The sequence below is a fragment of the Myotis davidii genome, unplaced genomic scaffold (genome assembly GCF_000327345.1).
Source record: "Myotis davidii unplaced genomic scaffold, ASM32734v1 scaffold227, whole genome shotgun sequence".
Taxonomy (NCBI): domain Eukaryota; kingdom Metazoa; phylum Chordata; class Mammalia; order Chiroptera; family Vespertilionidae; genus Myotis; species Myotis davidii.
The window spans coordinates 621,601-645,185 of NW_006298519.1; the positions used below are offsets into that span (position 1 = coordinate 621,601).

General features: G+C 39.6%; 1 protein-coding gene across 4 annotated transcripts in view; it reads left to right on the forward strand.

Annotated features, from left to right (window-relative positions):
* The first annotated feature begins 345 nt into the window (after nt 1–345).
* The window catches only part of TTC3 (tetratricopeptide repeat domain 3), a 95,751-nt gene continuing 72,511 nt past the window's right edge, over nt 346–23,585 (forward strand). The window contains exons 1-10 of one of the 4 annotated variants that reach the window (XM_006774129.2): nt 346–698; nt 3,190–3,344; nt 3,934–3,976; nt 4,558–4,708; nt 5,128–5,215; nt 6,109–6,162; nt 7,142–7,262; nt 12,543–12,628; nt 13,599–13,693; nt 14,812–14,874. In XM_006774129.2, the coding sequence (XP_006774192.1) occupies nt 3,201–3,344; nt 3,934–3,976; nt 4,558–4,708; nt 5,128–5,215; nt 6,109–6,162; nt 7,142–7,262; nt 12,543–12,628; nt 13,599–13,693; nt 14,812–14,874 (845 nt within the window). In that variant the 5' untranslated portion in view covers nt 346–698; nt 3,190–3,200. Of the gene's footprint in view, nt 699–3,189; nt 3,345–3,933; nt 3,977–4,557; nt 4,709–5,127; nt 5,216–6,108; nt 6,163–7,141; nt 7,263–12,542; nt 12,629–13,598; nt 13,694–14,811; nt 14,875–23,585 lie in introns of those variants that run through there. The other 3 variants (XM_006774130.2, XM_015570715.1, XM_015570716.1) reach the window with 3 other exon arrangements.

Consider the following 23,585-nt stretch of genomic DNA (forward strand, 5'->3'; position numbering starts at 1 on the left):
CCAGGTTTCTGGTTTGGGTAAGCAGGTGGCAGGTAGAGCATTTAACTGATGATATACAGAAAGAGGAAAGAACTTGGTTTCCTTTATTTTTGAGGAAAACGGTAAGTTTGTCTCTCAACTTATTGAATCTGAGAGGCTTGTGGGACATCTAGGTTAAATCCAGTAGCAGTTGACAGGTTCTGGAATCATGAGATACAACCCAGGCTTCGAGAGCTTTGAGCGGCCTGAGCATTTGGACATTTCCAATGTTGTGTAGTATGAGATAACCGAAACTGGTTATAAATAAACACAATTTTTTGAATAGTTAGGAATTTAATGTGTATGAAAAGCATACATTGTACATCAAACCTAGGACATCATGGATATTATCAATTAGGCCAAGCGAGACCAATAAAAGAAATATCAAGTAAATAAAAATACATGTGGCATGTGGAAATGGCAACAATCATGGTGAAGCTATGCAAATGATGGAAGTTCAGAAAGTGCTATCTTAAGCCATGGGTGTGTGGGTAAGATCACCCACGGAGAGGGTAAGCGTGAAAAGAAAAGAGAGTTGACGTTTGGGTGGCGGGGAATGGAGAAGAGCCGCCCATGGAGACTGAGGAAGCGCAGCCAGAAGAATAGGAGGAGAACCAGAAGATGGTCTCTGGAGTCCAGATGAAGAGTTCTGAGAAGGAGGAAGTGGTCAACAGCGTCAAGTAAGTTGTAAGCTGGAAAGTGCCCTTTGGATTTAGCAATTGAGGTCGACCGTTTAGCTGGAAGCATCCAAACAATGGGTTAGAAAAAAGACTCATCTAGTATTAATGTTAATGATAGTTGGTATTTATAGCAGTTATTGTGTGCTGAAGTACTCTCCTAAGCACTTTAAATTTATTAACTGGGTAATCAGGCAGGTAGTAGTGCTGTCTGCATTTGATATGTGAGGAAACTGAAGCACCGAGAGGTCAGGTAACTTGCTCAGGATCACACACTGAGGGAATCGGAGAGCCAGGTTCAAGCCCATGCAGTCTGGCTCCAGAGTCCATGCTCTTAACCACTATGCCATATCGTCTTTCTGGTTAAAACAAAATAGAAAATAAAAATTACACCAAAGGTGTAATTACAGTGTAGTTGGTGGTATTGGTGAGATCTGCCAGGCTGGTATGTCCCAGTGGCTCAGTCTGCCGATGTGAGCCCATTAATTGTATTGTAATCGATGCCATGACAGTGACGTGTGGGCTGTGACAGACAGTTTTGGCTCTTTCTGTATTTACACACACAAACCGTTTGTAAAACAAATGAGTTTAAAAGTGTATATATTTCCCAGGATAGCATAGGTCCCATATTATATGCCACACTTTGGGTGCCAAAATGTCTCTTTATTTTTTCAAGTCATTGTTCACTTTTGGAGTTAAATGCTAAACTCAGAATATTGTTGACCTAGAATAGGTCAGGGTCCAGACATTATATATAATCAATCCGTTGTAGAAGGTCACTAATGACCTTCCTGGGAGTGGAAACCCAGTTGTAGGAAACAAAGTAAATGCGAATGGAGGATTTGGATGGGAGAAAAGGAAGAAGAGCCCTGAGGAGGCTGAAGAATGTCTCTGGGAGGAGGCAGGGGAGACTTGAGCTATAATGACACTTGGGTGTTCTCAGAGGAGCCAATGGGAGTTAGATTTAAAAACCGGTTAGAAATGGGCAGCGATCTGAGGTGTGACCTTGGGAAGTACAGTTCATTTTAGCTGAGAAGGTAGATAAACTGCAAGGCTAGGGTCCGGAAGGGGTCATCTGCATGGGCCTGGGTGTGGCTGGGATGGTAGAATTTGCAGGAGAGGGGAACACTCCCAACTAGTTGTCCGTGTTCTTAAACATGACAACCAGGAGGTACCTAGCTGGCAATGACAAGGAGACATATATATGGTACAGTATAGTGTTTGAGAGGAGAGACTGGAATCAGAGGGCCTAGGTTTGAATCCTTCCTAGCTTGGTGACCTTGAGCACATTACTTACTTCATCTAGAATGTTTCTCATCCGAACAGTGAGGGTGATGGCAATTGAACTGAGAAGACTTGCTATGAGGATTGAAGGGGTACATGTGACAAATAGTACACAGAGTTTGCCAGGAAGATTGTTGTTCTTCACCTCTGATATTGTGAGGTCTTTTCATACAGCAAATTGGATGTAATAAGAATGAAAGAAATGATTTGTGTTTCAAGACCTGATAGTGGTCTTGCTTAGGAAAACGGAAAGTTGGTTTGTCATAGCAATAGTGAGATAATAGGGGGGAAGCAAAAGGTATAAAAAATGGTGCTGATGATAGGAAAAGAAAGCCATTACTTGGGCTAGAGTTGGAAGTAATGAAATGCTGCATTTTTCAGTGATGTATAGATTGTGCAGCTTTTCTTTGAAAGCTTTAAATCTTATTATTGAACTTTCTTCAGGGGAAGAAACCTTAGTTTGAAAAGGAAAGCCCTAATTTCCTTTCCCCATTGCACATGAGGGTTTTTGCCCACCTTTGCAATCAGCGGTGCTGACTGCTGTAGTTGTGAAATGTTGAAGCAGGAAGGTTAGCAGCTCTTGAGAGGGAAGGTCTGGTGTGGCTGTGGGGAAGAAGAGGTTGATACACTCACCCTGTACCACTCGGCTGTGCACCTTTGCCCAAGACGTAAACACACGGAGGGATGAGTAGGACAGTTGAGCAGCTGAAATGAAATGTTCCCTCAGTGGAGTCAGGATTAGTTCTGGCCAGAAGGTTGAGCATGTAGCAGTGTGTGGATTGGGAAATAATGATTTTCACAGGATGCAGTAAAAGCGGATGGTGTAAAAGGGCAGCAGTGGAAAATGTCTTGTTCATTCAGCGAACACTTCCTTGAGGGCTTCCATGTGCTAGGCACATAAAAGGTGAATAAGATGCCCATCATTATCCTCCATCTGAAGGAGGCGTGTAAACAGGTAAATTCAGAGTAGAGGTTGGTGACTTTGAATTTGAGGAAAAGAAGAAATAGATTAAACTGATATTTGAAGAAGGTTGAGGAAGGAATTGCAGAATGAGGACAAGAATCTCTCAGGAGCTCAGTGTTCTTATTGGAGTTATTTCCTTGGGGCATAAGTTCCAGGTGTTTTTCTAAAATGTCCTAGAGGCCAGGCAGACTGCTTCTCGTATCTGAATGACTTAATCACTGACTTGGGTTTGTGTTGTTTCCTTAGGACGCTGCGCCATGGACATTCTGGCCCTGGGAGAGTACACCACCACAGACTATGCCTGGTTAGAAGAGTCCCCTTTTGAGGACGATAGTGTCTTTGCTTCTGAATTTATGCCCAATGATTATGTTCGTGTGACTCAACTCTTCTGTGATGGGGTGGTAAGTAGATTAGTTAACTTTTTGTTTTTAATATTACATCTTCTTAAAGGTTTTTACTGTAAGGTTTTAAAAAATCGAGTAGAGTGGAAATCATATAACATGATTTCAGGTGTACAACATGATTTGATATATGTGAAATCACCTAGTTAACATTCATCAACACATATAGTTAAAATTGTTTTCTTGTGATGAGAATTTTTGAGATTTACCTCTTAAAGATTTTTGATTTAGAGCTATCTGAGTATAGGTGTTTTGTGCTACGTGAGTTTTTACGGAGAGCTACACATGCTTTAGAAGAGGTGATTTCAGAAGGGAGAGTAACGCAGCGCCTCAGCAGCAAGAAGGTGCAGTGCCAGAGCATGAGTGATGGAAGGTGTTTCTGCCTGAGTTTAAAGAGCTCTCAGGGAAACACCAGGAAAAGGCCTAGCGACAAGATGCTGCATTCAAAGTGTATAAATAAATGTGCACTTTTTTAGTTCAGTGCTAATAATCTTTACATTAAAAATCAAGAGCCATGCTTTTGAATCCTATCAGATATAAATCAAATGTGGGTTTTTGTGTGTGTTTGTGTTTTTTGTTTTTTTTTTAGGGTAGGCAGTATAAAGATTATGCCGAAAGTGAGAGAAACTTAGGTGAGTACACTGGTATTTTAACTAATTTGTTAAAAGACTATCACATGAAGTTCATCCTTTCACATTAATATAACAGACTTACGTAGCTCTTAAAAAATTATTTTTTTAAAGTAACAATTTGCTCAAGAGCTTTTCTTTCTTTATTTTTATATGTTTTTATTATTGATTTTAGAGAGGAAGGAAGAGGGAGAGAGAGATAGAAACATCAATGATAGGAGAGAATCATTGATTGGCTGCCTTCTGCACAACCCCTCCTGGGGACCGAGCCCGAAACCCAGGCATGTGCCTTTGACTGGAATCAAACCCAGGACCCTTCTGTCCTCAGGCTGATGCTCTGTCCACTGAGCCAAACCAGCTAGGGCTAAAAATTTATTCTTTCTAGTCTTTTTCATTAGAAACAAAACCTTTTTTTAAAATAGAGTTTTAGCTCTCTTGAATATTCTTAATATCTAACAGGTTGAAATATTTTATCCATTCATTTCTTACTTTCCCATAATCTGTTTTTGCTTTTTCCTATTAACACTGTTGATTGATTCCAAAATGGGGCACAAAATATTAATTTAAACAATTTTTAAATTAAGAATTCGACATCTGCAATATGTGGTGTACTAAACCAGTTTCTATCCTGCGAGATTACTGTGATGCCATTAAAATACACATCTTCTGGCCACTTCTGTTTCAACATCAACACAGTTCCATAATATCACGGCTGTACCCCTGTGTGGAGGCCACGTAAGTTACTACATTATTCATTTTGTATAAACAGTGGTAAACACATTGGCCAATATTGAGGAATGCCAACCAAGTACAGTGGAAGGCTATGTCCCATGCTTGTATACTATTCAGTTGTATTCTTGTTTAGTAGAGTGGAAAAGGTTAGTACTTGGGATTTGGATATGAATGAATAATCATGATAATATATATAATGAATGAAATTCTGAAGAGCATTAGATGCTAAATTTGAAACTAAGGAAAATTATATGAATTTTTATAAATATCAGCATTGTATACAAGAAAAGGTATAATATTTTATCCACTTAAACTTACTGTTACTTAGAGCGAAGGAACAGAACTTGAAGGAGTGACATGCAGTTAAATGTAAACTTTAATACACAAGAACCTAATTTTTAAAAAATAAATTTTTCTTTAAGCAGTTCTCATACTTCTGAGATAAGTTTGAAGGAATTGCAACATCTTGAGTTGATGGAAGATATTGTGGATCTGGCGAAGAAAGTTATGGTAAGTGGTGGAATATGGCTTTGTCCTTCTCTATTTAAAGATTATGAGTATATGGTGTCGGGCTGTGTGACTAATTTATAATGGTTAGGAGGTTTCGGTTCTGATTAACCTGAGATGGTGCTGCCGTCCATAAGTCTGTGCTATGTATTTGAGAAGTCAGGCAGACAGCATTTTTGTGGTTCTGACAGGACATTTTGAGAACCAGGATACTCTCTGTTACTAAGGAGAGTATAGAAATTGGAATTTGTCACAAATGAAAGTTTACTCTTCATTCACAGAAACTGTTGTCCCAGGTTCTGAAAGTGAGGGGTTCCGTTTTCTGACTTAAAATCACGCCACTGCCACCACCACCAGCACCGCAAATATTTTTCCGTTTGTGTCATATTTGAGCAGGTGTCCTTGTACTGCACTGAGGGTTGTTTTTTTTTTCATTGAGAGCCATTTGATAATTTTTCTTACTTCAGTTGATTATGGAACCAACTGGTTTTTTTTTAAATTCCTTATTGTTGAAAGTATTAACCAAATGTTTTTCTTGGTATTATTCTCATTGCATACTTAAATTTAGAAAGGCCATTTGATGTTTATTTTCTGTTGCTAATCCTTTGCAGTAACTTATATCAGCCAATGTATTCTTATAAAAATACAGGTATAATTAACTTTAAAATTCATATATCTAGAAGTGACACTAAGTCTTTTTATCATTAGAACCCAATGTGAGACTATTTCTGAATTCTTGTTTTAGGATCCTTAAGCGGTAAATTGAGCATGAAAGTGCTTGTGGAAAGTGGACTACAATGTATTCCTAAAATGTAGGACTTTATTGTTCATTGGAAAATTCATGTGTAATTGACCAAATAAAGATGAAAAATGTGTTTTATGTTCTTTTTTTGCAGAACGATTCCTTCTTTATTGGAGGCTTACTGAGAATTGGTTATAAAATAGAAAACGTAAGTGTTAAACACAGGAACCCAACACAGCCACTGTGAGTCAATGCAGTTGCTGCTTGTTGCCCACGTCTGGGTCTACATAGTCAACACTTAATGTGTAGTGTGTGGTGGTTTTGATTTCTATGTTTTGCTTAAGCGCTCTCCTTATTCTAGGTGATTTACATAATTTTCATTTCCCCCCAAATTATGCCTAGTATAATTTTGAACCTCTTTTACAAGTTGATTCTTTTTTCTCTTTTAGATTATTTACCTGGCATATATTCTCCCAAATGAAATTATTAGGTCCCTGGTATGAACATGTTTTGCTATATCATTACTAGATAATCGTCACATACGATAGTAAACCAATTTTTAGTGCTATTGATAATATAAACTTCTACACGTTTCCCTTAAGCCTAGCATCTGCACCGATAACTCCACTATTTAATTTCTGAAGTCATTTCAGACACTACAAGTACAAATGAAAGTTCTGTGAACATTATTGCACTGAGTGCTCATTTGCCCAGCTACACCCTCTTGTTTATCTCCTATTCTTCTGTTTGCCACAGACCATTTAAAAGCCATAATCCCTTTGGTGAACCTTAATCTATACCTTTAAACTTAAGACAAGGATGGAAGTCCTAATTTAGATGAGATCTGAGACGCCTGGTTCATCTCATCTTATTAAACTCTTCTGCTACCCAGGGTCATCTCGGGCTGGGCAGTAGGCCTCATCTGTCAGGTCTAATCATTGCAAAAGCATCTTGAGCTCTGCGGGTGGCCCAAGGTGGTCTGAAATGTAACATACACCAGTCTATGGTGTCTGTTAACTTGTATGTTGGGGTCCAGCTATTCTAGTTCTGTGCTAGAGTAATGAAAATATGAGGTTACAAGTTTTATATTAAGAATCAGAAATACTATATAACATAAATATATAATGCCACATGTGAATTTAGAATTAATACCAAAATCACATTCTACATCCCTCTTTTTGAAACAGAATATATTGGCAATGGAAGAAGCTTTGAATTGGGTGAAATACACAGGCGATGTAACAATTCTATCTAAATTAGGAGAAGTTGACAATTGTTGGCCTATGTTAAGTATTTTCTTTACTGAATGTAAGTATAAATGCTTTAGATTGTTATTTGACTCAGTTTTTAAAGGTATTAGTTGGGAAAATGGAATGTGTAGTAATTTATCTTAGGATTAAAAAAAAATGTTTTTCTTTGAGTAAGGGAAAAGCCTGCATACAAGAACTTTAACCTTGTAGTTAGTTTCATTCTGTATTTCCTGTCTTAATGATTTCTATGACATATTTTTTTGAATTTTTTAAAAATATGTTTTTATTGATTTTAGAGAGAGAGGAGCGGAGAGGGATAGAAACATTGATGAGAGAGTCATTGATTGGCTGCCTCCTGCATGCCCCCTACTGGCAATCGAGCCCACAACCCAGGCATGTGCCCTGACCAGAATCAAACTGGTGACCTCTTGGTTCATGGGTCAGTGCTCAAACACTGATACTTTAAAATTTTTTGCCAAATAGATGTCATAAGTTATCTATATAATACTCAAGGTATCCTATATAATAAAGAGCTAATATGCTAATTAGACCAGATGGCAGAATGACCCTCCAGAATGACCTTTCGGAACAACCATTGGGTGGGGCCGCAAGGCAGCCAGTGCTGCAAGGGCCGAGCCCCTTGCATGAATTTCATGCATCAGACCTCTAGTCCTATGTAATAAAAGCCTAATATGCTAAGTGTCTGGTTGTCCAGTCCTCCATTCAACCAATCAAAGCATAATATGCTAATAATATGTTAAGGCCACACAATCGCTTGCTGTGACATGCACTGACCACTAGGGGACAGACACTCCAACTGGTAGGTTAGCTTGCTGCTGGGGTCCGGCTGATCAGGACTGAGTGAGACAGGCCGTACACGCCCTGGAGCCCTCCCTCGATCCCTACCCAGCTAGCCAACCTCCTGCATCCCTCCCTGGCCCGATTGTGTACTGGTAGGGTCCCTCGGCCTGACCTGTGCCCTCTCACAATCTGGGCTGAGGGACATCCCCCTCCCCCAAGTGTACAAATTTTGTGCAGTGGGGCTCTAGTTATATATAATACCCAAAGAGACCACAACGGGGGCTCATTTACTAGGTGTACCAGTTAATAATTTAGATTTTGTAATCAAAGAAAACACGATAATTTCAAGAGAAACATCAAAAGTGCTGTATTCAAAGTAATGTCCATCACTAGCTACACATTTCCCCCATCTTTCAGATAATTTGTGGAGACCCTCCCAATAGAACTTTTCTTGTTTTGAGGCAAACTATTCAGAGACCCAATTTTCCACTTCTTTGTACATTTTGAAGTGCTGCTCAGAAAGTGCATGTGCCATCGATCGGAACAAGTGGTAATCTGAAGTAGCAAGATGACAAAACAGCATATATATCAAATTACATATATATCAACATATGTGTAACTCCATCTATTGAAAAAAAATCCGCATTATTAACCAGTACACCTAGTATAAGTGATGCTATAGCTGTCCTTCTGTCTCAGATTCATCTATTTGATTCATCACCTCCTATTCTGTCAGTAGAGACTCCAGAAGAGTCCAATATGCATTGGTGTAAAAATGAAAGTTTCAATAAAAGTCAGCAGCGTGCCAGCTGTAAATTAAGGGAAAAGGCTTCCTTACATTCATCTTGAGGGTTTTCTTCGCAAATGAGCAAGTGCTTACATAAATTAAAAGCAGCAGTCTCTTTGCATTTAAAGCCACTTACGGATGCCTTCAGTATCAGCAATGACAATACAGCATTATCATTCCATACTGGTGCTCACCCCTCCTTCCTGAATCTATCTCATTCACTAGCTTAACTCCTATTACCCTCCCCCACTGTCCTTGTCCATAGGTATAAGATTTTTGTCCAATCTCTTCCCACACCCCCACACTCCCTTCCCCCTGAGAATTGTCAATCCACTCCCTTTCTATGCCCCTGACTCTGTTATATTCACCAGTTTATTCTGTTCATCAGATTTTTTATTCTCTTGATTTTTAGATTCACTTGTATTTGTGAATCTAAAAATCTAGATACGTATTTGTCGTTCATAATTTTTATCTTTACCTTTTTCTTCTTCTTCCTCTTAAAAAAATACTCTTCAGCATTTCATATAATCCTGGTTTGGTGGTGATGAACTCCTTTAGCTTTTTCTTGTCTGTTAAGTTCTATATCTGACCTTCAATTCTAAATGTTAGCTTTGCTGGGTAGAGTATCTTGGTTGTATGTTCTTGCTATTCATCACTTTGAATATTTCTTGCCACTCCCTTCTGTCCTACATAGTTTCTGTTGAGAAATCAGCTGACAGTCCTATGGGTACTCCCTTGTAGGTAACTGACTGTTTTTCTCTTGCTGCTTTTAAGATTCTCTCTTTGTCTTTTGCCCTTGGCATTTTAATTATGATGTGTCTTGGTGTGGTCCTCTTTGGATTCCTTTTGTTTGGGGTTCTCTGCGCTTCCTGGGCTTGTAAGTCTATTTCTTTCACCAGGTAGGGGAAGTTTTCTGTAGTTATTTCTTCATATAGGTTTTCAATATCTTGCTCTCTCTCTTCTTTGGCACCCCTATAACTCGTATGCTGGTACACTTGAAGTTGTCCCAGAGGCTCCTTACACTTTTTGGATTCTTTTTTTGCTCTTCTGACTGGGTGTTTTTTGCTTTCCAATATTCCATATCATTGATTTTATTCTCAGAATCCTCTACTCTGTTGAATCCCTGTAAATTATTATTTTAGTTAATATGCTTAATTTCTGACTGGTCCTTTTTCATGTGTTTGAAATTCTCACTAAGAACTTTGAAAGTCTCACTAAGTCTCTTGAAGCTCTCATTAAGAGCTTTGATCAACCTTATAACTATTGTTTACCACCCAGCACGAGGTACCGAGAGATCTGCAGATTCCTCCTCTTGGTTTGGGGTTTGGAAGTACCCAGATGAGGCCCAGCTGTGAAGCAGTGTAGGCTGCTGTTGCAGGGTCTTAGGCCTTTTGGAAGCTTTGTAGTCCAAGAACTGCAGTTTGTTAGGTTTTAGGTTGCAAAATGACGGGCCATTCATATGCAAAAGTTGCTGCACACAGCTTGGGTGGGGTTGTAAGTTGTGTGGGGCCGGGTCTCAGGGAATCACCAGGGCGGAGCAAACAGCAATGGCTGCCAGTCAGCCCTTCCCCAGAGAGGTCTCGGGGTCTGTGTCCTGTGGCCCCGTGCAGGAACAATGATCACTGCAAGCACCTCTGAGAGAAAGCCGCCCTCGCGTTTGGGCCCGATGCCAGATAGTCCAGTTTCTCCCCATAAGAGTCTGGGTTCCCAGTGTCTCGCCTGGAACTGGAGTTCAGAGCAATCGGGAGCTTGTATCTCCCTCCCAATTGAAAAAAACAGCAGCGCACCCAGTTGCCAGCCCGTTTCAGGTGTGCCTCCGTACTTACGCACTTCTGCACCTCCTACCAGTCTCAGTGTGCTTTTTTCTTTCCTTCTAGTTGTATAGCTTCCACTCAATCAGCTTTCCTCTGGTTCTGGATGATATTTGTTTTGTCTTTTAGTTGGAGGTTTTTTTTTGTTTTTTAAAAAATATATTTTATTGATTTTTTACAGAGAGGAAGGGAGAGAGAGAGTTAGAAACATCGATCAGCTGCCTCCTGCACACTCCCCACTGGAGGTGCGCCCGCAACCCAGGCACATGCCCCTGACCAGAATCGAACCTGGGACCCTTCAATCCTCAGGCCGATGCTCTGTCCACTGAGCCAAACCGGTTTCGGCAAGTTGGAGTTTTGATGTGGTTGTGAGAGGCAGCAAGTACAGGTGCTTACCTATGCCGCCATCTTGGTTGTCTTGAAATCATCACTTTTAAAGCGTTTAAACTAGTGTTCACAAGTATCTTGAGTTGGAGCATCTTCAACTTCTCTCAAATGTTCTTCTTTTGTCACGAAATTCTACATTTTCAAGTGTAAAAATATCTATGATATTAATACCTCCAGGAAATTTGACATATGAAGTTTTGAAGCTTGCTGTCAATACAACAAAATAGCATACATATCAAATCGCATATAAACATGTGTAGCTCGATCTAGTGAAAAAAAAATCCACATTATTAACTGGTACACCTAGTATTCTCACTGGTATGAGAAATAAATAAGAGCTAAGATTATAATTTTCATTTCCCTGATGAATCTGTTATTATGTATATTAAAACTGCTTTATATTTCTTTTTTACTTTGTGGAATACTTTTCTCTAAAGCATTTGAATGTTTTTATAGTAGTTATAGGAATCTTACAACAAGGAATATTTGACTCTTCAGTAGATGATAATAAGAATTTGCCATCTCCAGTGAGGACAAATTTTGTACTGTTGATGTAAATGTTAGAGAAGATTAAGCTTAAACATGGGGCACCCGTGTTGCTCACTTTCGACTCTTTCTCTCTGTTCTCTCTTCTTTAAAACATCTCTGAAGGTAGCTGCTGTTATTCCTATTTTAGAAATGATCAAACTAAGACTTTGAGAGGTTAAGTGGTGTTTCTGTAGTCTAGTAAGTAGTGGAACCTAGATGAGAAGTCGGGTCTCTTAAATCTTAAAGCCCAGGTTTTCATTCTGTAATCTCAGTCTGTACCTTAGTGTTACTTTACTTCATTTGGTGATTTACCCAAATCCTTTCCTGAATCTTACATTTTAGGTACTCTTTTTGCCATTGAAATGAATGTTTGTCTAGAGGTGTAACTACATTTTTGTTGCAATAAAACTATTAACACCTTAAAAAAATCTTTTTATAGAACAGCTTAAAATACAGAAAATGAAGCCTGGTAAACTTTTAATGTAAATTTTGGTTATTATAGCATTTTAATTATTTTATTAAATTGATATAAGAATAGTCTTTCAAATAAAGTCTAATTTTAACATTTCATTCAGGAGAGTCAAATGTTGAATTAAGACACTTAAACTTTTAATTTGTTATATTAATTTAGAAAGTAGCTTTACAGGATTTTCTCATTTTTATTGAAATTGTGCCAGGTATATTACAGGTGCTCAGATATATTTGTTGAATTGACTTAAGTGTTTAGGCAGCCCATTTGGAATATGTTATGATGGGGCATTTGTTGTAATTACAGTTAGAACTGATATAATAATAAACAAGTATTTTCTTGATGTTAGAGATGTAATTGATTAGATTCATAGCATTAATGAATCTAATGTTACTTTTTTTAAATATACTACTTGATACATGTAAAAGATTACAACGAGTATGTTATTTAAAAGTATAATGAACTTTATGGATTCACCTAATCTAAGAATTAGAACATTAACAATACCATTTTAAAAAAATAAATGTCCTCTTCTCTCCTAAAAATAAAAAATAGACAAGTATCACATAACTAAAGTTGTAACAGAAAACTGCAATATACTTGACGAATTTAAAAGACAAACTTGTGCGGAGTGTATACAGGTGAGAATACATATTTACTTGTAAGTATATTGTAAGATTTGCTTGTTAGAACTTTTATTATCACTCAGAAAGTTCAGTAGAACTGCTACTTGATACTATAAAAATCAATAACATGTTTGAGGGAAATTTTAATAAATTTTGATTGGAATATTTATTTTTTTGGAAGAGGAAAATAGCGTGTTGAGAATTTCTAATGTTAGAGGTTTTTAAAAGAGTTAATAAAAATTAAAATTTGATTTTTTTAAATTAAAAGAGTTTTAATTAGTTGAGTAAATACGATTTTCTTTGGCAACAGTATTGAGATGTAATTCACATGCCATATAGAATTACTCATAAGAAAGATGATTTTAACCAATTTTTTTTAAAAAAAGGACTTAAAAATATTTAATGTTCTAGTTAATTCCCTAAAGTCATTGATGTGATCCAGTTTATTTTAGTGAATTTATTTTGAAGATTTGAGTGTTTAAAGTAAGTTTTAGTTATATCTGGAGCTTCTTTGATATCCTTTTGATTTCATTCTTCCTGACTTTGTTGCCTCTTTTTCTGGCAGTTAATATAATCATCATTGCCTATATGTGTTACTGAATTACATATTGTTTTGTAAGCACCCAGGTTTGTTGAACACTATCACATTTTCTAGCCTAAAATTAAAGTTCTACCTCGCATCTGTTTTTCCCGTCGTATGGCAGGCTTACTAAGTATATGTAAATGTGGGCCTGCAAGCTTGTTAGCAGTTACCTATGATGTGATGGTTTTGTTCACTTCTTGGTTTCCTTTAACAAAGTTAGCAATAAGTCCTTAGAGACAGGTTTCTTTAAATATACATACCAAAGTATTGAATGTTGCATTATCATTTTCTATATAAGTGACCCCCCTGGGTTATTTCTGATAGCAAAGATAGATAGGTAAGGGGGTTCTTAATTGTGTTTTGCAATTAACTGATGGATTTTCTTTCACGTTGGTTTCTCAGCAAGGAGAACTAATGAAAATGAAAGGAAATGAAGAGTTTTCCAAAGAAAGATTTGATCTAGCTATTATCTATTACAGCAGAGCCATTGAATATAGGTAAGAGTTAAACAGAACAATGAAATCCTTTTTATGTGGCAGAGCAACTTAGAATGCTAGTCAGGGGAAAGAAAAGATGAGGAGTTGGAGATTGTCTTCAGCTTGCTATGCGGAATAGAGGTTCTCACTCAGAGGCGCTGGGAGCAGTAGAGGTGGTCTGAGTGTATGAACTTCATCAGATAGTACCAGTCGGGCAAGTCTTGCAAAATTGTGAATTCCGTTCTGCCCACCTTCGTTTTCTTTCAAGCTGTCTAGACAGACTCATATGTTCTTCCTTATTTTCATTTTGCTTTCAACTAATTTCTCTCAATTTATTAACTGGTCACAAAGGGTTACTTACTAGTTCTTAAGATGTCACCCAGTTAAGGATTTTTGCTTTCTAAGAGGGAACTTTTAAAGAATAATAGTTGGGATTGTTGAGAATGCATGCGTTCCCTCCACCTCGTCTTCCCTTTGCTCAGCTGCTAGAATTTGGTAGCATTTTTGCAAGTGTGCCTCCCTCGGCATCTTAGCTGGTCCACCTAATATTGTAGCAGTGTTGGGGGGGTGCGCTGTTACTCTCTTACCTTGCCGGTCTCCACGGGGAACGAGCGGATCAGGGTAGCGTGGCACACCCGAGAGGCTGCTGCTTCGTTCTGAGGAGGCGGAGGAAAGGGAAGAAGTTCCACCACGTGTAGTCAGAGAAGACTAAAGAGGGCAGAATTTGAAGTGAAGCTCTTAAATTACTGTTAATTTACAGGCTTCTTTTGAGTTCTTTGTCAGTGTGTACAGTCCTAACTTAGATATGTAATTCTCTCCTGCACAGTTACAGCACACTTGTCATTCTAGCTTGTTAATGTGTCTCATGTGATCCTCACAACAGCTGTATGAGGTAGGCCGGAAAAGTGGGAATCTTTATTTTGAATATGGGGAAGTTGAGGATGATTTGAGCAGTTACTCAGGTAGAAAGTGAAGGAATCAGGACTTAGCCAGTTAGGACTTCAAACCCTATATTCTTTCTGCTCTGCCACACAGACGTAAAGGTTTTGAAATTTTTTTCATGCCTTAGGTTTTCTGTATGATTTTTGTTAGTTTCATATGTAATTTCCTTAACTGACCAAACATTATTTCTTTTAAAGTCCTGAAAACTACCATCTTTATGGTAACCGAGCTCTTTGTTTTCTTCGCACGGGACAGTTCAGGTAAGTTGGTTAGGGTTCCCTGATTATTATGCTAAACACCCATTTCTGTTTTGCAGGCATGCAAGAAAATCTTTCAGTAGTTCTTTGGCAGAAATAGTGAAATGGTTAAAAGAGGGCTCTGTAAGCGATCTATATAACAACCACAGTAACAGTGGTCATTCTGATTGAGTGGGTAACATGTTATACATTATTTTAAGTACTTTTCTTATGTTACTTAATTCTCACAACACCCTAAATAGGTAGGTAATGTTTTTCTCCACATTTACATTTGGACAAACTCAGACTATTAGTAAGTAGTGATGCCACGATTTAAACACGGGTCTTCTCTGATGATATAAAAGTCTGTGTTTATAACACTTACATTAAATTACATCCTTTTGCTCTATTAATTAATCTGTAAAGTTCTGGAAGAAGTTGTGCTTGTTTCCTCTACCCTGGTATAGCATAATTTAGTAAGTGTTCATAAGTGAAAAGGAAAAGAAATATAATGGTTTAACTATGAGAGTGAAATATAGTGAATTTTTAGTTCCTAATGTCAAACTTAGCTTTTATTTATTGAGAAAGATAGTTGACACTATGCTATGATTTTGTTGTTCCTCAGTTTAAAAACCTTAGGACATAAATTATAATAAGCATAAATTATAAGCATTACTCTTGAGCAGGGTAAGCGGTTCCATTTAATTACGTCCTGTCTTACAGTAAAGGTTTAGGTGATCTTCAAAAATATAGTCACTCAGCCCGGCCGGTGTGCTCATTGGTTTGATTCCTAGTCAGGGTACATGCCCAGGTTATGGGCTTGATCCCCACTAGGGGGCGTGCAGAAGGTAGCCAGTCAATGATTCTCTCATCATTGATGTTTCTGTATCTCCCTCCCTTTCCTTTCCTCTCTGAAATAAATTAAAAAAAATATTTTAAAAAATGAATACATCCATTCAGTAGAAGAATATAAAAACAAAGCATACTGAAGAAGCAGGTTAGAGCCTAGGATCATCATAATAAAGTGGCATAGGCAGGCGGTCCTGCTTATTATTTGTGTCTGACCTTTCAACAGAAAGGTCAAAATAAAAAGAAAATTTGACAAGTGACATAACTCTCTCTGTCCATGAAGAAAGCGGGCACCAATTGCTTAGGTGAAACAGTGTTTTTCTGGAGTTTGTGGCTTACAGGTGCTACAAGTTGAGCGATGAGCAGAGGAGAACCTCAGCAATATTCTGTTCATCGGAAAAGCTCCTGGAAAGTGCTGTCTGGAGTTTCCTAGTTTCTGTTACTTTTTCTCAAGAAAGCAGAGTCAGTGTCAGTTGTTTCTCAGTGAAAGCCCTTATCTTGGGATGTGGGAGGGCGGGAGTGGGGAAGAAGTATATTCCAAGTTTGTAGCTTTAAAAATAACATGTTTTTCTTTTATCGTGAACAGAAAACATTCTCATGGTAGAAAATTTGGAAAATACAAGAGTTTAAAAAGAAGAAAATAAAAATCACCAGTAATCCAACCACCTTGGAGAATATCGCTGTATTATGTTATGAGGCTTTTAGATGGCTTAAGCCGTGGATAAGCCGGGCTGTCTAGACTAGAGGAATGGATGGGCTTGGCACAGTCTTCCATCACTACCACTGTCCTCAACTGTTCTGACAAGGAATGAGCTGCAAATGCCATTAGATTATTGCCTCTGGCTAGGTCCAGAATTGCAGATATCCCATGCTGTTTGAAGGTGAATCTTAATGTTTTCAACATGAATAGGTTAGCAATGTGGCTGGCCGCCTGTGAAAATGGAGGTGCCTGATCTGAAACATTGAGTGGGTGGAAGGTCATTCACTCTGCAGGGGGGAGCTGTGGGAGCTGAGAGGCAGACCAGGGGATTCTGCCCTCTTCCTGAGTGTCAGATGCTACACTCAGGGAGGATTCTCCTAAAACGCGGCTGCAAAGGAGGTGCATCAGAGTACACATACAGAAGCCAGGTAGCCTGGTGAGGTCAAGGTCAAGAGCAGGGCTGTGCATCTGCCTGTGCTCCTTCCTGGTAGTCTAGCTTGAGGTTCAGCACCATTGAGGTTTTCACTGGAAGGAGGTCAGCAGCAGTCTCTTAATCACCAGTGTGCTTCGGGTGCCTCTTTAATGGCAGAGCCCTCACGCCGCCCTGGTTTTGCTGGTGTTCCCCACCTCGCACGTTCTTTACGCGACTGGCTCAGTAAAGTAGGCATGATGTTTTCTGAATCCATAGTACATACAGCTCCTGATCAGAGAGTAGATGATGTGGCTTCAGAAAAGAACATGCTGCCAGAAGTGCCATTGACATAGGACACCTGTCCTTTATCTGAGTTTCTGAGGTTGAGATGTTTTGAAGCTCTTGCGTGTTGGGGTTGGTAGATGTGTCGTGGGAATCTGGCTGAGCAGCTCCAGAGACAGATGGGGGTGAAGCATCCCCCCTTGGGCACTGTTCTGAGCACTTTACACACGTTGACTCACAACACCCTCATGCCTGTGAGTGGTGGGTCTTTGTAGATGAGGGGCCTAGGAAGGTTGAGCAAAGTGTCCTGGGACACTAGGGGGATGTGATGGAGCCAGAGTTTGAACCCAGGCAGCCTGGACGTAGAGTCTCTAGTAATCGCCACAGAGAGGTGGTGATAGAGCCAGAGGGCAATGTGAAAGGCGGGGAAAAAAGAAATGGTCCAAATGGCCAGTGAATACGACCATCCTTACAGGACATGCAGGCTAAAAAGTATGAGTCTTTTTTTCCGTATCTGTCAGATTGGCAAAAGTGTAAAAAACTCATTATACCAAGTGTATGAGAGGATGTGGAATGAAGGGAACTTGCATACCCGCTGGAGAAAGTGTAAATTGGTGCCACCACGTTGGAGAGCAGGTTGGCAAGCTGAAGAACATGCGCCCTCTGCAGCCCCCGCCAAACTCGCAGCTGTGTACCAAGAAGAGACGTGCAAGGCTTCATTATAGCATTGTTTGTAAACGTAAAGAATGGGAGCAGCCTAATGTCCATCAGTAGGAATGGATAAATCAGTAATGGTATATGGTATATTCATACAATGGAAACCTGTGCAATTGGTAAAATGAATACAACGCTGAGTGAAAATGCAAGTTGCAGAAATGATTTTAATGGTCTCATACTGTTTATATGTTTAAAAACATGCAAAATGATATGCATCTCCATAATTACTATGTGTTAAAAATGTTTTAAAATGCATGGGCACTTTAAAACCAGGGGAGTGGCTGTCTTGTGGGAGGAAGGGAGGAAGCGAGGGAGGGAACAAGGTTGGAGATGGGAGAGTGGTACCCGGGATGTCCACTGTGACAGACTTCTGCCAAAAGATCTGAAGCAAACGGCAAAACGTTAAGATCTTGCTCAGCTGGTATGTGGCGTGCATTATGTTAATGTTACTTACTTTTATGTGTACCTGAAATATTTGCTAAACAATACAGTGCAATTAAAAATGTGCATGTTAAGATGAAAAAGAAAAACAAAAACAGTGATCACTGAACAGCAAGGATGAAACAAGTGAAAAAGAACCTTGAAAGGAGAGAAATGTAAGGAAGACCAAGGGCAGGGAACCCGAGGTGAGGGAAGTGCATTCTGAAAGGGTCAACATGGCGGAGGCAGTGGTGGTTTTAAATGCCAGTCCCACAGTGTGTAAGTAGACCAGCACTTTGGGAGCCAGGCAGAACCCTTATCACACCTCCAGGTCTGTGGCGGTTGCAGGAGGTTGTACTTGGGAATGTGGGGAATGTGCCGCCTCCTGTCACAGCTTGTCCCTGCCAAGTCCTGTAGCCAGAGGGATGTGTGCCGTGTGTCCCAGAACCCGTGGCTTGGATGACGTGTCCTTTTATTCTAGTCTTCTGGAAGTTCACGTTTCAAATACAACTTGGTAGTTAAAGGGCATTTTAGAGTGGTAGTTGTAACTGAAGTCATTTGAAATTTTCAGTTTAGTTACCCATCATATAACATAAGTCTATTAATTAGAACCCAGCTTGTGAAATAGTGGGCAGATAGAGTTTAAATGACCGCTCTCATCTGTATTTCTCTGAGGCCAGAGGTATAAATTAACTCAATTGTATGTTCTGAAATTTTTTTTCTTTTTTGGTAAGAGAACATTTATTTGGTAAATCACAGAAGTAGAAGAATTAATTCCTAGAAGAAATGGGCTTAGAAAACAAGTAGCCCTGGTTGGTTTGGCTCAGTGGATAGAGCATCGGCCTACGGACTAAAGGGTCTGGGCTTCGGTTTCAGTCAAGGGCACATACCTCGGTTGTAGGCGGAAATAGAGTTGAAGGGCCCTTGGAGCTTGGGAGTGAGGAAGCTAATGGTTAAGTGCCTGAGGGGGTGGAGGAGAGGGAAGAGTAAAGGAGAGGGAGAACACCTGGTCTGAGATTTTAAAAAATCCTAGTGTGTGGGAGGAGCTTAGTGCCAGTTTTGGTTTGTCAACTTATTTCTCTTACCTGTGTGGTCTCTTTAGTTTCACTTACTAGCTGCTGAATTTGCTTTTGGAGAAAACAGTTGTTTTCTCAGCCTTCCTTGGAGTGCACCCACTTATAAAAAGCAGTTACAGATGCAGGTTGGGAAAAGTTAAGAATACAAAAGAATAAACTGAAAACTTTTGCCCAACTCAGACCCTTGCCCTGATTCCTCTCTGTAGATCCTTGTGTGTTTCTTTCATATTTTATACAAGCACTTACTAAGTTGAATCCAACGAAGTTGCCATTTTTATAAGTCAATATAGGTGGTTTCGTTTGGTTCAGTGTAAAGTATGTATATGTGTTTTTCTTTAAAAAAAAAAACAGCATACTATATACCCTGTGTACATCTTGCTTCTTTATACAGCACTTCAGTCTTGGAGCTTGTTCTATGTTGGTGTACACAAAGGTCTACTCTTGTTCTTTTTCATGGCTGCATAGTCCTTCACTCAATGCATCACATATGTTTTAGTTTGTATTAAAATACAGATTTCTTCCAGTTTTAAAAAATTACATATAGCTCTATAATGATTATCCTTTTACAAAAGTTCTACATGCAGGTGCAAGTATATCTGTAGGATAAATTCCTGATAAATTTTTTCTACTTGAATGAAACAGCATCGATAATTTTAATTCCAGACACTAACTTTTGATTTAAAAAATGTTTATTTGGCCAATGGTATTAGTCACTGTATATGTGGCAGTGACCGACCATTGTTACATCTGAGTCCTGCTTTTGTTGCATTGTAAGAGCGAGAACCTTGGCGAGTATGCTTATTATCTATATACAGTGGGGCCTTGACTTACGAGTTTAATTCGTTCTGTGGTGGAGCTCATAACTCAAATTACTCGTATGTCAAATCAAAAAGTGAACGAGTGAGACACGTGATGCTGGGCTGATGTGGCGTTCACTGTGATGTTCGCTGCACCAACTAGCGGTGGGGTATCTAAAGCTGGCTCGTAACCTGAATTTTAGCTCACAACTCAAAGCAAAAAATCGGCTGAGAGACGGCTTGTATCTCAAAAAACTCGTTAATCGGGACACTCGTAAGTCAAGGCCCCACTGTATATAAAAGCCTAAGTGACCTTTACTACCAGAGGACCGGCCGGTAGCTATGATGCACACTGACCACAGGGGGGCAGATGCTCAATGCAGGAGCTTCCTCCTGGTGTCAGTGTTCCCTCCCCCCCCGGCCAGCTGGCCCCAATTGGCCCTGATCACCAGCCACGCCAAGGGACCCCACCCATGCACGAATTTGTGCACTGGCCTCTAGTAATAAATATAAACTATAATGTAGTAAACATTCAACAGATGTTACTGGGTTCCATTTATAAATAGGTCAGAAATGAACAAAAACAGACATTGTCCCTGTGTTCTAGACCAGCGGTCGCCAACCAGTAGTTTGTGGACCACTGGTGGTCCGTGAGGTCCGAAAGGTTGGCGACTGCTGTTCTAGACAATGGGCAGGCAGTGTGAAGGCCTGTGGTGGAAGGGACATGTTGCATTCATGGGATTAATAGTGCGCCCACTGGCCTGAATACAGGGAAGGGGGAGAGAGGTGGCCTTGTAGGCTACGTTAAAGCTGTCAGCCTTTAAAAGAAGAGAGAAGGACTGAGCTGAGAGGAGTTGCATGAGTAGTACCTTAAAGAGGCCAGTCTGGCTACAGTGGGCGAGTGTGGAGGGGATGCAGTGTGATGTGGATTAGGAGGCTGTTGCAATGTTCCAGGTGAGAGGTGGTGGCTCAGAGGGGAATGTCAGTGGGAATGCAGAAGTGGGAGGGTTTGAAATATTTTGGAGATAAAATCAAGTGGCTTATAATTTGGTGTTTGGAAGTATTCTGAGATTCTGCTTCAGCAGCTTCATGGGTTATAGGCCCACTCCCTGACACTGGGGTCACTGGAAGAGAGAAATTTGACTTCACTCTTGAACATACTGTGTTGAAGTGCCCTTGAAGGATCCAAATTGGAATGTTGTACCGACAATGAGATACATGGGTCTCGACTCAAAAGGAGCGGTTAGGAGAGAAGTGTTGGGATAGTTAACGTCAGGGGCTTGTGGATGTGGGTGAGATGGTTCAGGGAAGTGGTCTCATCATATACTGCACATTGGAATCTCTTGAGTGTTGAAGAAATAACCCCTCCCCCAGATTCGCCTTAATTGGGTGTTGGGCTTCTAGAAGCCCCCCAGGTAGTACTGATGTGCAGCCAAGACAGACCCACTCCTGGAGAACATGAGCTGAGATTAGGAGAGGGGCTAGGACTGAGCCTGGAGGCACACAAGCAGAGGCCAGTTAGGGGAGGATGAACCTGCCAAGAGACTGTTCTGCTGCCAGAGAGGTGGCAGGGAATCTCTGTGCTTTCAAGGAGATAAGTGTGGCCAGCAGTGCCTGTTGCTGCTGAGAATTTGGATTTAGGAATGTGGACGTGGTTTAGTTACCGGAGCGGGAGGTGGTAGTTGGAAGCTTGGAGCAGAAGCGGGGTTAGAGCAGATTGAAAAATGAGAGGGAGGAATTGGAGACAGCATAGGCAGCTGTTGGAGGTATTTGGGGAGAGGCAGTGAGGAGCAGAAAAGGTGTGCAATTGTATTAGGATGTTTTGGCAAAAAATAACAGAAAACTCCGACTCAACTGGTTTAAATGGTGAAGAAAAGTTACCTTATTCAGAGTTCCAGAAGAGGGAGTTCCAACAGTGTCATCAGAGACCGAGGCTTTTCCCAGCCCACTGTGTGACCTGGACCTCCGACTGCCATCGCAGGATGTCAGATGCTACTGTAATTCAGACATCAAACCAGATAGTACAGTCTCCAGCAGAAGAATAATGCCGACGTAGTCTTTAAAAAAAATACACATACTGAAAAGTGTACAATTCCTAAGTGTATAGGTTGTATTTGCAGAAACCAAACAACCGTAACTAGTGCCCAGATCACCACCTCAATACCCAGAAGCCCCCTTGCTCCTACTCACTACCCACCACCTCCTCCAGGATAACTGCTATTCTGACTTCCAGAACCATTGGTTATTTTTGCTTGTTTTTGTGCAATATAAACAATCATAGTACGTATATAGTATGTGCTCTTTTATGTTTGGCTTTCAACATTGTTTTTGAGATCCATATTGTAGCATGTAAAGTTGTAAAGTGTTCATCTATTGCATGAATATACCACATTTTATCCATTCTGTTGTTGATGGGCATTTGGGTCTTATAGGTGGTGTCATTGTGAACATATGTACTCATTTCTGTTGAGTGTATAATTAGGGGCAGGGTATCCTTATATTTAGCTTTAGTACAAAATTTCCAATGTGGTTGTGTGATTTTACACTTCTACCAGCAGCATATGAGAGTTTCAATTCCATGTCTTTGCTAATACTATTTTGTGTCATTCCATTTGGACATTCTGGTGGGTGTGTAATGATGTAGTGCTGTGATTTTAGTTTGCATTTCCTTAAGTTGGTTAATGATATTTAAGTTGAGCATCTTTCCATTTGCTTATTGACTATTTGGATTTTCTCTTTTGTGAAATGCCTGTTTGGATTTTGAGTTGAATGTCTTATTAGTAGTTTATTTTTTTAAAATTTTGGATATGAGTCATTGTCAGATATTTAAATTACAAATATTTTCTCTCTGGCTTGCCTTTTTACTCTTGTTTTCTTTTCACAAACAGAAGTTACTAATTTTAATATAGTAAGTTAGCCAGTTGTTTCCTTTATGGTAAGCATTTTTGTGATTTGTTTTTAATCTCTGCTAGCACACATGTCACCAGAATGTTCTGTTTCTAATAAAATCTCGACTGTTTAACTTTGGAATTTAGATTTATAGTCCATCCGCAGGTGGTTTCTGTATGTAGTGTGAGATGGGGTTCATATGTGAATGTCCCGTTGACACAACACCGTTTCTTAAGAGTACCTTTTCTCCATGTCTTGTGATGTTACCTTTGTCATATAGATCAGGTGACTATGTAGGTAAGGGTCTGTTTCTGATTTCTATATCCCATTCTGTTGATCATCAGTGCATCTATCTTTAGATAGCATTTTCTTTAAAAAAATATATAGCCTTTTAGTGGGTATTGTTATGTGGTAATATGTTACCTTGTTTTTTCCTTGTAATCTCTTTTTAAGAGTGATGATTTCCCTCAGGTCTCATTGGCCAACACTGAGTCACATGACTACCCCTAAGCCAATCAGTGGAAAGGAGAGCAGCTGTTGCCATGATTTGCTTTAACTAATTAGGACTTGCCTCTGAATCTTTTTTTTTTTTT